The 14,463-nt window shown below is 39.5% G+C and overlaps 1 protein-coding gene across 5 annotated transcripts in view; it reads left to right on the top strand.

The window, feature by feature from the left end:
• The window catches only part of birc6 (baculoviral IAP repeat containing 6), a 116,813-nt gene extending 102,636 nt beyond the window's left edge, over nt 1–14,177 (top strand). For all 5 annotated transcript variants that reach the window (XM_084376538.1, XM_084376541.1, XM_084376540.1 and 2 more), the window contains exons 66-73: nt 1,634–1,779; nt 3,330–3,440; nt 5,714–5,931; nt 7,488–7,649; nt 8,193–8,270; nt 9,383–9,571; nt 11,129–11,263; nt 12,934–14,177. In XM_084376538.1, coding sequence (XP_084232664.1) covers nt 1,634–1,779; nt 3,330–3,440; nt 5,714–5,931; nt 7,488–7,649; nt 8,193–8,270; nt 9,383–9,571; nt 11,129–11,263; nt 12,934–13,113 — 1,219 coding nt within the window. In that variant the 3' untranslated portion in view covers nt 13,114–14,177. The remainder of the gene's footprint in view (nt 1–1,633; nt 1,780–3,329; nt 3,441–5,713; nt 5,932–7,487; nt 7,650–8,192; nt 8,271–9,382; nt 9,572–11,128; nt 11,264–12,933) is intronic.
• The last annotated feature ends 286 nt before the right edge of the window (nt 14,178–14,463 follow it).

Here is a 14,463-nt window from a genome sequence, read left to right as displayed (position 1 = left end):
ATTGAGCAAAAATTATGTTTAATTCAAAATTGCCTTTAATAATCCTATTGCAGACTAGCTCAGGACAACACTTGTCAGTACATCTACTTAATCCAAATTGTAATGTGTTAATGAATTCTCAGATGTGTTTTGATGACATCACCTGTGTTCATAGCATCATATACTCACAGGTACCATATCCCAGGTTTATAACACACACACATACACACAGGAACACCAGGTTTAGAAAACCTTGAACACACACACTTGATCGCACACCCACACTTATTTCACTGAGCCTGTAACCATTTTGACTCTCACCCTTGCACTTGTTGCTTTGTGTCACGAGAATGCGTGTGAATCAACAACAGAGGTGAAATACTAGTTAATTTTATGTTCGGTTGGCGCTGCAAGGTAGTGTGCCAGAAGGATGTTAAATAAATAAGTGCCCCTGCTAAAAGGCTGCTCTATCCCATCAATGAACAAGCAAAATGAATGTCATTTGAGATGTACCCATTCAATGAGAGCTGTGACTTCTGACATCTTGGAGTTACCAGAATGTATGGAGCCCTCTTTAAATACAACTTTAAACCCGCCCTCGATAGAGCTAAATTAGACCTTCAGCGATGGAGATTAAACTCGATAAAAATGTCAGTTGTGCCTGGCTTTCTATTCTTATTCCAAACGTTACTTATGTTCATATACAAAGCATTTTTTAAGTAGTTGGATAAAAATGTAAACACTTTCTGTGAAACAAAACTACCCCCAGAGTGAAAAGGATCGTTCTTCATCGCGCTTGGAGGAAGGGAGATTTGGCCCCTTAAATATTATCTCTCACTGTTGGGCAGCAAATGATCATGAAGTAGCTTACTGAATTTCTGTGCCAGAGGATCAGAGCGGTCGGGAGTGGGCAAACATGGAAAGGATCATTAACAGCCCAGCAAACTTAGGATCCTTAACCTCAGCTGCCTATTACTTTGAATTGTGCAGGAAACCCTGTTATTAAAAGTTCATCAAAGATCTGGTCACAGTGTAGGACCCACTTTGGGCTAGTGCAAGCCTTTTCCTGCATGCCACTTAATAACAATCCACTGTTTGCACCCTCATTGTTAGATACACTATTCCAGCAGTGGGTGAGGTTGGTCCTGAGTAAAGTGACAGACCTGTTCAGAGATAATACTTTTATGTCGAAGGATGAGAGTTTTTGGACAAGATCTTTGAAACATAATCATGCATATGTAATAAGGCCAAATGCCCAGAGCTGAATTAAACAGTATTTGGTGTAGCTCAAAGAGATTGTAGCCTCTCCCAAGCCTAGTTTTAGTCTTGCTCAAAGTGACAAAAAGGGTTAGGGTTAGCTCGGGCACTGCTGGGTTGATGAGGCAATTGCTCACTTGAAGCTAGAAAAGCTTAGCTTTGTAAAACTATATATATATATAATATATATATATATATATATATATATATATATATATATATATATATATATATATATATATATATATATATATATATACACATATATGGCGAGACCTCAAAAGGAAAATAGTTATATTACCTTTATAAACAATTCACACAAAGATGGATCTCTGAAAACCAATCATACAGCACCCAATATCACATAGTGGTTGATGTATTTTTTTTGTTGTTCCAGGTCAAAGAAAGACAAGAGTAAAGGTGTAATGAAGACGGATAGCTCGGATCCAGAGCCTGAGGGTTTGACTCTGCTGGTGCCTGACATCCAGAGGACAGCTGAGATAGTCTACGCGGCTACTACCAGCTTGCGGCAGGCCAACCAGGGTATGTTTACAACACACATTTTATTACCAGACACTGTAGCAGCAGATTTAAATCCCAGCCAGAGACTCTGGGTAACAGTTATACATATTAGTACATTTGAACTTTCCCAACACAAACACAGTTTCAAGTAGAAGGGTTAATGGGTTTAGGATTTTGAGAAGATGAGAAGTTTAACATTCAAACAAAAACAACTCCTGGCCACGTTTTGTCTCTAAAACCTTTCTTGGCTGGTATTCAGTACTTTTCATCTTCCTATCTCTCTCTTTCCATTTTCTCTCACACCCTCATCTGTGTTCTGTGTCCTGCCCTCTTGGTGCAAGGACAAGAAAATGGGTCTCTAATTGTAGCTTCTAAAAAAAATCTAAATTCCCTCAGCTGTGATTGACTGCAGCCCAACAATTTGATCCTAATCAAGGACATTGGTCTGTTTTTAAGCCTCTGCACCAGTGACAGTCATGGCTGGAGGCATTATGTTTTTCAAGTTATCGGTCCATCCCACCCTTGTGAACAAAGGACAAGGTCACTGTGACCTTATGGCATCCCATTCTTGTAAACGCAATATCTCTGAAACGCTTTGATGGAATTTCTTTAAATTTGGCACAAACATCCACTTGGACTCAAGGATGAGCTGATTAGATTTTGGTGTGTCACTGAGACTTCACAAAACATATTTTTGGCAATTTCTCAACAATTTACATGATAATTTCAACAAAATTTTACACAAATGTGTATTAGGTTAAAATTATGAAGTGATGACAGTTTATATCCAAAAGGTCAAAGGTAAACCTCATGATGACATCATTATGTTCTGCAAAAGAAAAGAGAAGAAGTACCTTTATTGATCTCGGTAGGGGAAATCCAATTCAAGGTTTGGCCATTGTTTAATGCCGTATTCTGGAATAGCAACTCGACTGGTGCGTGGAGGCAGACAATCGCGAGGCGGTAATTCTAGTTGAAAGTTGAACTTGACCAAATAGTCTCAAGCTACAGGTTAGACTCACCCCGCATTATTATTATTTAATGATGAGGTCATCAGCATTATGCTTCAGCTTTTCGTTTTTCAACAGTAGTGCATGAAGGTGAAAGTAACATGGCCGGGGAATTAATGATTTAACAGGAAGGAAAAAACTGCGTGTGCAGCACTCGTCTAAACAGCTGACTTTATCTTCTGTGGTACCTGGACAAACTATAGTCTAAGAGCCATTTTCTTGTACGTTATTGCAGTTATAAAGATGTAATTTCTCATGCTGTTAGATTACTGTTGGACCACGCAATCAGGTGCATGCGGAAATCCGAGAGCAACATTTTATTTTTTTATTATTTTTTTTTTGCCACAGTGAAATGTTATTTTTGAAAGGCTTAGTAACTTCATAGTGTTAGAAATACAAAAGCTGAAATGTATGAAAAAAATATCGATGTATATCGATCCACAACATGTTTTTACCTAATGAAATATTCTGCTTCAGTATGTGTTTAATCACAAGAACAACTCTTTTTTTGTCTCGTCTTCATGATTTTTGCTCCCACCCCAAACCCCACCTCCTTACCAGAGAGGAAGCTGGTGGAGTCTTCAAGGAAGGTGTCAAGTCGGCCAAAGCCCCTCTCCATCCTACGCTCTCTAGAGGAAAAATACGTTGCTGCCATGAAGAAGCTGCAGTTTGGTGAGTTTAAAGTTTTTCTTTTGGGTGTGTGTAAACATCTAGGTACATTTTGTTTTACATTTGTTTTTATCTCTTTACACATAACACAAGGGTGCTGTTGGGGCAACTTCTGCTGAACCTTGACTAAGATGGTGGCTTAATTCAATTGCTTTGCACAACCTGGCAGAATGTGTTATAAATCCCTAATGTATAAGTACAAGTCCAATATCAACCTTGCAGAAAAAACTATGTCCAACAGAGAGGATAATACATTTGAAACATTAAAGAACAATCCACAACTCAATCTACCAACCACAGTGGGTGTTTAATAAAAGTAGAGTCATTTGTGATTGACAACAACATAGCTTGAATCTGCGTTGTTGAATCCTCAGCTCTTAAGTGTCTGAGCGGAACAAGCAGAGTTAGATGGCCCTATCTGCTCACTAACCAAAGGGCACCGCCTCCCTCTTACATCAAAGTGGGTGTCAATGTTAAAACTTTATCTAGAAATAAACTTGTGTTGTTCCTCTCCAAGTTTGATATCAGCAAAAAACAATGATATTAAAGGTGTTTTTGTTAACAGTCAGCCACTAAGGCTACATTTACACAGCAGGCAAATCTCAAATGTCTCTCAAACAAGATCTGAAAAAATCAGTGTCCGTTCTATTATTTGCAAGTGACCAGATCAGATTTTTGGCCTTGGACGTCTCAAAACTTTTCAATTGGCCATATTTTGCAGCAAAAGTTAGAGCAATTGAATGCTGATACAACCCATCATCTAATGCTCAATGGAAACACATTGATGAGAAAACATACCCCATTCCCATACAGGCAATTTTAGCTGATAATGTCCTACAGAATTACATTAATATTTTGATAATCTATAGCTAAAATGCACTCTCAAATGTGGAAAACCATGATATAAGAGAATAAAATGGAAGATTATGTTGTAATTCTTAAATGGTGTGCATACGACTCAGATTTCACACCAAATGAATTGGACACTAGATTCAAAGAATGGACAGCAAAAGGATTAACAGCTCTGTGCAAGGTAATAAAAGAAGGAACAATGCACAGTTTTGAAACACTTCAAGGGAAATATCTAAAGTTTTATAAAACTTTTAATAAATAAAGTTTTTATCGGTACCTGCAGATATGACATTATACTAATATAAAGGTAAAAAAGGTAACTGAGGCATGCACAAAATTATATTATTCAGCTATTAACAGTGGAATCATCTCATTTATATGTTAGAGCCTGTCAAATCTTAAAACACACTCGACTACATACATTAAGACAAAGTGAGAGAAGGAATGGGCGATAATTATACCTGAGAATAAATGGACAATAATGTGGAGATATCAGTGAAAATGTACCAGTTCGCAGAAATGAGGAGTTCAGTTGGATAAGCATGATTAGATATTTTACTACACTTTGTCAGAAATCCCATTATGATGGAAACCCCCCTGTGTGTTGGAGGGAACTGTGGTAACAAACATGCAGATCACTACCATGTTTTGTGGGACTGCCCCTTTATCATGGACTATTGGAGAGGGGTACACAATGCCCTCCAAGATATTTTTAAAGGTATTATTATGCCCCTAGAGATTAGGATAATATTTTTTGGGTGTATACCTCAAGAATAGTTGAAAAAGGACAAATATTTAATGAATGCTTTGCTGGTCGCTGCTAAAAAAAGGCTCTTACCAGGAAATGGTTATCACAGGAGAGCCCAACTTTAAATTCATGGATGGACATCATAATGGGCATTTACAGCATAGAAAAGAGAACAGCATTTGTCAATAAAGAATTTGAATAATTTACATCACAGTATACACTATAATACAAAACTATTACTACTACTACTATTACTATTGCTACTTGACTATGTAACGCCCCATAGACCTGATTTCATTTTCACAGATCATTGATTAAGCTGTAAAGAAATGACTACTCCCTAGTTGTACATAGTTTTATTTTACTTAATTATTATTATTGTTATTACTGCTGTGGGAACCTTTGAGGATGACTGAACATGAGTGGGCAATGTGCAGACACAATGTCTGAAATGTATGATGAAGATGTTTGACACTAAACGTCAATAAAAGGAGAGAAAAAAAGACATAGTGTCATAATCTCTTGATTAATGCACTTGAAGTTGTTTTTTGAGGGTCTATATTCAGTAATGACAAGTGTTAGGGTGTAGTTGCATATGAGAATGGGTACATTCCTTTACAGGAAAGTGATATACTCCCTCAGACAACTTCCTCACTATGGTATTTTCTCTTTCCAGACACCTTTGAAATGGTCTCAGAGGACGAAGATGGAAAAGTGATGTTCAAGGTCAACTACCACTACATGTCTCAGGTGAAAAACGCCAGTGATACGAACAGTGCAGCCCGATCCCGCCGTCTCGCCCAGGAGGCTGTCACCCTGTCCACGTCTTTGCCCCTGTCATCCTCTTCCAGTGTCTTCGTTCGCTGTGACGAGGAGAGACTGGACATCATGAAGGTAAAGTGCTACTTCAACTTTACCTTCCACAAGATTGTGGTACAATGTGTCAATGTTATGACATTATGAAAATGTCAAAGTACTGTTTGGTTTGCATGGGATACTACCCTGTGACAAATAGAGACCACTAGTTTGAGAATCGAGTAAGACTGATGAAACACTGGTGTCTTCCATAAGAATTTTTGTACTGTGTTTCTGCCTCTGGTGTTTCTACCAGGCTACATGGCTGCTGCATCACATGATCTAAAGATTCAGAGTCTTGCCTATTTCTATTGTGACACGCACACAGCTGCCACACATTACTTTATTTTTTTTTCCCTCAGACGCATGCACACACAGCTGTTGCATGTTTTGAGAAACTAAACTGGAGTCCTGCATTTTTTCTTAAATATATAATATATTATGAATTAAATTTTTTATTTTTTTTCTTGTTTACATTATATATTTCATGATGACTATTGAAGTGTATTTCCAGGAATAGCCCAGGAATCAAACCCTCATATGCATTGATTTGTCAACCTTTTTGTCTTTATGAATTCTTATTTCTACAATTAAATGGGTTTTGCTTAACAGGTTCCTGGGGACAAATAAAGTTTTTTGAATTGAATTGAATTGAAGGTTCTGTTTCATTCTTGGTTGCTGTATTCTTAACGATATACCACCTCAGACTTGTTGGGGTAAAAAAAAACAAAAAAACAGCTCATCTTTGCTGTGTATCACTGCCGAGCCAGTAGCCTCGACTTTGCTGACCAAAAAGTAATTGGATGACAAAATACTCATTGAGTGGTCATCTTCCCTCTTGGCCCTGCTGGTCTTTAGTCTTTTCAAGTTTATCTTTGAAATTCTGAAGGTCTCTAGCACACCTCTAGGCAAGCCAGGAGTGAAACTTTCATGCAACGCATATGGGCAGCTTCAGGCTGGTTGTTGGCGACAGTATCTAACAAAAACTACCCATGCTAAAAGTCTTTGCAGCAGAAATAATTCTGTTTCTGTTGGTGTCAGAGGGCAATATGAGCAAAAGCAACACCAGTTGATGTTTGCTGTTGGCAGCTCTGAATAGTCGCTGCCGACCATATCCTCTAATGCTACCTCAGCTGCCGCTCGGCCTCTCTCCCCTGGATTTCTTCAGCTGTTTACTGACTCAAATAGATGTCCTATCTTAATAAAAATCTTCCCCTCCATAATTTGCATATAAGCAAGACAAGAGAGAAGTTTCGTTTGACCACCATCTTACACGCCTCCCATTAATGTATTTTTTCTATCTATAACGACCCCTGGATGCCCAGAGTTGGAGATTAGAAATCCAAGCTGAAATAGCCCGAAGTTCTCCCAAGTACCAGTGACATCACTCATTCACAGAAGAACAGCAGATTTTAAAGCGGTCCCCAAGAAACACAGAACATTAAGAAAACTGTCCCTCAGTAAGCCCCAAATTCAAATAAATAGAGATAAAGTTGAAAATTGCCAAAGTTATCCTTTAAGTCTTTCAGTGTATGTAATAATTACTGTTTCTCGGGCTGTTTGTATTAAAGCCTCTCCCTTCTTTGTGTTTTCAGGTTCTCATCACAGGCCCAGCCGACACCCCATACGCCAATGGCTGCTTTGAGTTTGATGTGTATTTTCCCCAAGACTATCCCAATTCACCTCCTCTGGTCAACCTGGAGACCACCGGTGGACACAGTGTGCGCTTTAACCCTAACCTCTACAATGATGGCAAAGTAAGTTAAACAAAGCCTTTACTTCCGAGTACTTCCTTGCTCCTACAGAGTTAGAAGGGTATTGTGTAATGGTTTATGTAAACAGATGCACCCGGACATTCACTATACAGTATATGTGATGGCGATAGAAAAGCATGACTGTTTAACACAGCTCCATTTACACCAAATCAACACCTCTCCCAAACATTAGAACCTTCATGTTGGGAGGACCGTTTTATTACACTGACGTAGTTTTAGATAAGTGGACCTAATGAACTGGTATACGTCAGAGGGTTAAACAAATTGAACTTAAATGTAACTATATATTTTATGTTTCACTTTGGTAACATAGTTGGGTTTATTGATTTAAGAAGCTGATTATAGACGCCACACCTGAAGATCTGAAGATTGCTGTGATATATGTTTTACCCTATATGTCCTTGACCTGGGTATTACACCAATGTGTATTGGCTGTGCTAGGCTTAAATGTGTCTGTGTGGAGGCATATCTGATTTTGCTGAATTTGATTGCTTTCTTTATGTTTGGTGTGTGTCTGTTCCTCAGGTATGTTTAAGTATCCTCAACACATGGCATGGGAGACCAGAGGAGAAATGGAACCCACATACATCAAGTTTTTTACAGGTGAGGGTCAAGATCCATCATGATAGAGTTACGTGTCTGAATGGATCAGAAGGGCTGCTGTCTGAGTCTTTGTGTAATCGGACTATAGTTTATCCTTTCCCTGTCATTAGACCACCCAGGGCTCTGTTTTAATAGCCCTTGTGCTTTGACAGCTGACATAAATGATCCTTATTAAAGTGAAGTAATTACTTTGCCTTGGTGACAGTGTGTGGCTATTAATCAAAGGAAACACAAACCACTATCATTAGACGGTCCAGGTTATGGCTGCCCACACACAGCACTCATCTTGACGTCATCTTGAAATCAGTTGTCTTCATTCATGGGTTTAGCCCTGATGCCTTCTGTTTTTAGCCTTGTTGTGTGGACTGTTATCACTTTGACGCTCTGACATCAAGTCTTCTTGAGAATTTAAAGTTAAAACCACTTTCAGGTGAAGTGAGAACATTTGATCATCTCGTTACAATCCAATATTTTGCTGGGAAACCTTGTGTCATCACACGCGCAATCCACCCAAGCATTGTTGCAGACTAAGTACACCGTATCATGGAAATGGCGATCCCCATTCCTCGGGCCATTCCAGAGCAGTTTTTCAAAGCTGTGGCACGGCACACTTTCCTGCTAGAGGGTCCCTGCCATTGGGAAATGCCTCTGCTATGTAGCGGTTTGCTTGGTCTTCCACAATGTTTGGGTAAGTAGTATGTGTCATGTAGCATTCACATGAATGCCAGATCTCAAGGTTCCACAGCAAAATTGGATTGGATATTGGCTCTGAAATGTGGCAACCCAGTTTAAGACGTACAGATTGCATAAGTTGAAGGACATTGGTATCCACTCGATGGAGCATTTTCAGTCACACTTTATCTAGCTCCACTGTGGCTGGGGCCAACAAGCAAGCCTACAAGATTATTTGTTGGTAATGTAGTGGCTTAGAATGGACAGAGCAATGCAGGAGGATGTCCTTAGTTTCCTTGAGACAGGCCGAAGCATTAATCTTGCTGTTAATGAAAATATATCAGAGGATATATTTGGATCACAGTGAGTATTTGGAATGTTTTCATTACATATATCTTGATTTCTCACTGCCTCTTTTTTAATCTGTCAATCTGCTGTAGGTGCTAGTGTCAGTGCAGTCTCTCATTCTGGTAGCGGAGCCCTACTTCAATGAACCAGGGTATGAGCGCTCCCGTGGGACCCCCAGTGGCACCCAGAGCTCACGAGAATATGATGGCAACATCCGGCAGGCTTCCGTCAAATGGGCCATGCTGGAGCAGATGCGCAACCCCTCACCATGCTTCAAAGAGGTAGGAATCACCTGTAACACAAAGTGTTTTCTTGTATTTAAAAGGATATTCTAATTCCCATTTAGACCTTCAGATCCCATGAGTGCCTATATAAGTGTTGCACTGGCATCAGAAACGTTTTCAGCCAGATTCACTGAAGCACAAGCAAAGCACAGGCCCAGTAAGTAACAAAACGTGTGGGCTATAACCAGTCTTTTCCAAAGCTTAATAAAAGCACACTGGCTCAGCACTTCTCCTTGCTGTGATGAGAATATTTAGACATTAAAAAGTTAACAAATTCTTTCTAAATCTACACGAACTGGCTCTAATGTGTCCTCAAAGAATAGAAGCTCTAGAACCTGATGATTGTACCTCGTATATTTATTTGTATGGGGTTCATACAATGAGGTACATCATAGAGTAGTTCTCCAGTCAGTGCTGCCTGTATTGTAGGGATATGATGGTATATTTGACCTTTGCTAAGCAAGTGATACTAGCAAAACTGGGTCCACGATGCCATCAACCTGACGATGAAATGGACCATTGTACCAAAAAAAATATTGAAGGGACATGGTAGGACTTGATAATGCCATCCAACTGAACAATCTTGCACACACGGTTGCAAATATACAATGAAGCTTGGTGAGATACTCCCATGTGCTTCTCTCAACACTGGCCTTTTAGAGCTTTTTAACTCTAACTCTAACTTTTAACCAGCCATAGGCAAAATGGATTTCTGGAATCATACAGTTGTGATCAAAAGTTAACATACACTTGTAAAGAACATGTACAGGTGCATCTAAAAAAAAATGCTGATGTCAAGAGTGAGACCCCACAACCTAGCGAGAGCAACCCATTGTCATGATGGGATATGGTACTTAGACTTTGATGTCCTCTAAGTACAGATGTCTCTCCTTTCAGAGGACGCCATTGCCGCAGAGTTAAAGGTGCTGCAATGCGTCAGAAAAGGAGGGGGGGGGGTTATTTTATCCAGCTGATTTTGCATTAGCTGCAGTGTGCACCAACAACCACCAGGTTGCACATGTGAGCATGAATACAGTGAGCATGTCAGGGCCCTGAGCTTCTCTCTTGTCCCACTGGAATGCAGACACGCTGTTTTATTTTCTAGTTGACTCAGTCTGTATCAAAGCGCATGTTGAAGCACATTAATTAGCAGTTGACTGTGTGTCAGAATCAAAATCCTGGTTGGATATTAGTTTGTTACTCTAAAGTTAGGGTTAGTTTATTGCACATAATGTTTAATCATGCATTGGCTCCACGCCAAGCTACCGCTGGAGAAACCTATATTTTGTTAGCCTACAAACTAGATCTTGGTGTTGTAAATAGTATAGGCTATAAACAGTAAGCAACATCTAAAATTATCCTCACTAATAGTAATGTATTTTCCACTAAAAGTGCTTGTTTTTGTCATTGAAACTTTGTCATTGTTAATCTAAGTGTCTGAACAGTGATTTCCTTTGTGACCATATTAAGTCTTATCTTTTTGTATATACAGAATAGAATGATCCTTTGTTCTCTTGCCCTGTGGTTGAACACTGTTGTGTCATGTGTTTGCAGGTGATCCACAAACACTTCTACCTGAAGCGAACAGAGATCATGTGTCAGTGTGAGGAGTGGATCACTGACATTCAGCAGTACAGCAGTGACAAGAGGGTTGGCCGCACCATGTCCCATCATGCTGCTGCACTCAAGGTGATGCCATTAAACCACTCAATGTCATGAAAATGCACACAAGCTAGGGCATTCACAACTACTGAATTGAAGTAGTCATCGACTAATCCCAGGAAGTAGTCGAATAGTCAGTTAATCATTAGAGATAACAATGATCAATTCTCATCAAAAAGGGCTCAATAGGACCAGTAAAGGGTTAATCGAGAGCGAAAAGAGAGAAATTAAAAGAGCACACATTCAAATACACTACAATTTTACCACATGGCGATACGAGATGAAAGGTCAGGGAGCCACTTAAGGCAGTAGATCATATCATGTAGGACCATGAATATTTACCTAGCTTCCACCTGATGCAGGTGGACAGGACGATGGAGAATGGTAAGAGGAAAGGAGGATGGCTGGCAGTATTTATAAATGATAGATGGTGGAACTCTGGACACATCCCTACTAAGGACAACTCCTCTGTGAGGACATCGAGTTGTTAGCCATTAGCATGGAATGAGTTCTCACGTTATCGCTATAACAGCGTATATTCCCTCCTCAGCTAACGCCGATGCAGCCTGTGTGGTTTATATTTTATCAGCACTGACAAGTTTAGACAGTTTGATCGGAGAGCGCTGTGACTGTCGCTCGCAAGATCTGTCCGTGCTTTTTGTGTTCATGGATGCACGTGACAAAATGCATGACAAAGTTCTCTAGTTGATTCAACAGCCTGCAGTGGCCATATGAACATGGGGGGCTGGGAGACCTGTTGGGATGTCCATTGAATAAGAACAAAGAGATGCATTGAAATGCTAATGATGTGTTTGGCCTCAGTCACCTCCCAAGATAAGCAGAGGATGTTTGTGAACACACTTTTATAAACTGATTGCATCTCTTTTATCATCCGCCACTGCATGAGGAATTTCTGATAAAAATATCAGGAACATTTTACAGCTTAACGACAATCATTTCTGCTGAAAATGTGTCACCTGAGCGTAATAGTTCATGCATCTTGTAACCACCCACACCCAGTGAAATATTCAAACCAAATACTTCACATACAAATATGATCACAGACAGAGCATAGTAAAAGATTATCTACGATATCATGTTTTTCAAGAGTACTGCATGGAAGTGAAAGTAATATGGCCAGGAATGATTTAAGAGGGGAAAAAAGTGCGTGATACTGTGGTACTCGTCTGAGCAGCTGACTTTATCTGCAGTGGTACAGGGACAAACGATTATAGTATAAGAGCCGAAAAAAGGTTTTATTTTTGTTGTTTGTTATTGTAGTTATATAAATGTAATTTCTCATGCTGTTAGATTACTGTTAGACCACGCCATCAGTACAGGATATGCCTGTATAAGGATAAGAGGAGAAGGTATTAAGACTGAAGTTGAAGGAGTTTTTAAGCTAGCTGTGTGCTTCAGTATGTTTTAAAGAGACTGTATTGATATACTGTATTGTCCCGGCCATAACAATAAAATCGAGGGCTGACCTCAAGGGTTTTCAGTGTTTTTACTGACAACACAAAATCAGCGAACACCGTACTACAGAAAGCAAGACTGTGTGTGTGTGTGTGTGTGAGAGAATGTGAGAATGTGAATGTACTCTACTGCACCTCCAATATTATGTCCTTGTCATGGTTTCCTCTATGGGCACATAAACAAATTATTAATGTGTGCGTGTGTGTGTGTTCTCCCTGCAGAGACACACAGCTCAGCTCAGAGAGGAGCTTCTGAAGCTTCCCTGTCCTGATGGTCTGGAGCCCAACAGTGATGAATTCTCAGAAAGGAGTGCCGCCCTCATCCTCAAAGAGCTGCCCAGCCAGGACACAGAGAAGCCAGGCAGCAGTCAGGACAACAACTGCAGCGAGGGCCAGCTATGAGCCCACCATACCCCTCACCCTTCCCAGCATCTCCAACCCTCCCCCTCCCCTTTATGATTATTATTCTCAAGAAGACTTGATGGCTTTGGAGCAAAAGCCTCCATTTTGTCAATATTTGTATGTAAAGATCTAATAGCAGAATAGCAGAGAATGAGGGCACATGGGGAACCAGATTGCGATGACATGAACTATGCTACGCCCTTATTGAAAATAGTTGATAAAACTTTTATTTACCTGTAAAAGAGTGTAAACATTTTGTGCTTTTTTCCAATTGTGAAATAACCACTGATTGGTATGTTATTAAACTTGTTTATGTAATGGCAGAGGAAAATTACAGATTATATAAGGGAAACTACCTTTCAAGAAGAATGTTTACTGAATGTTAATTTCCTTTTTGTTTTTTCTTTCTGACTGTTAGTGAGAGAACAGTTGTAACCAAGGATATACCGGTCATTCATTTAGGATACTATTTAAAAACTGAGAGAAAAAGAAAACGCACACACAACAGAATCTGACATAGAAAGCCCCTCTGTTCATCCGTTGCTTCATTTGACCTCTCTAGGATTATATTCTCTTGAATAAAGGCTGAGATGGACATTCTAAAATGCTATGTTATCCCTTTTACAGGCTCCGAATTAAAAAAGCCCCATGCACTGGATATACATTTGTTGCCTCTCAGAACTTCTCCATGACCGTTTTCCATTGACATGACTGTAGATCATAAGACTGTGCGTCAGCCACATGGGAAATGTATTTTGAAGGCTTGTGCATGTGTATGTGTGTTTTCTGTGTGTGTGCAACAATCCCCAGTGAGATACAAAGCTGTGATGTGCCTTTGATCTGCATCATACCACCAAATACTCCAACAGAGTACCTTTACTGATAACTTTGCTATTTCTACAAAATTAATAATTCTGCTCCGCCTGACATAAAAACTGCTTTAATCTTCTTTTTTTTATCATGTTGAACTCCAGTGAACAAAACATGCACTTTCTATTTTACTCACTCCTTAGAACAGTCACATACTCTTTTTGCTAGGACATTAAATGGAGGCTGAAAGTGTGGATTGACTGTGTGAATGCTTTTTTATGAACATTACCCTTGTCATCTCAACAAGAACAAGAGACCGTGATCGCCCGAGCAAGGATTTCAGTTTGAAAACTAGCTAGTTAAATACTGATGACTTGTCAGTGTCATGTGTCAAACAGAAGTGCGACAGTGAATATTGTGATTATTGGTCGAGGTTGAAAGAAAAAACACATGTATACAATATCCATCTGTCATTTTCAGTGCATTCTACTTTTTTTATGAAAGTATTAGGATTGATTTTTTGTGGGGTGTATTCATCAG

The sequence above is a fragment of the Pagrus pagrus genome, assembly GCF_965226575.1.
Source record: "Pagrus pagrus genome assembly, chromosome: 15".
Lineage (NCBI taxonomy): Eukaryota > Metazoa > Chordata > Actinopteri > Spariformes > Sparidae > Pagrus > Pagrus pagrus.
Note: the sequence above shows the minus strand (reverse complement) of the source record. Positions and strands in the feature narration are given on the sequence as shown.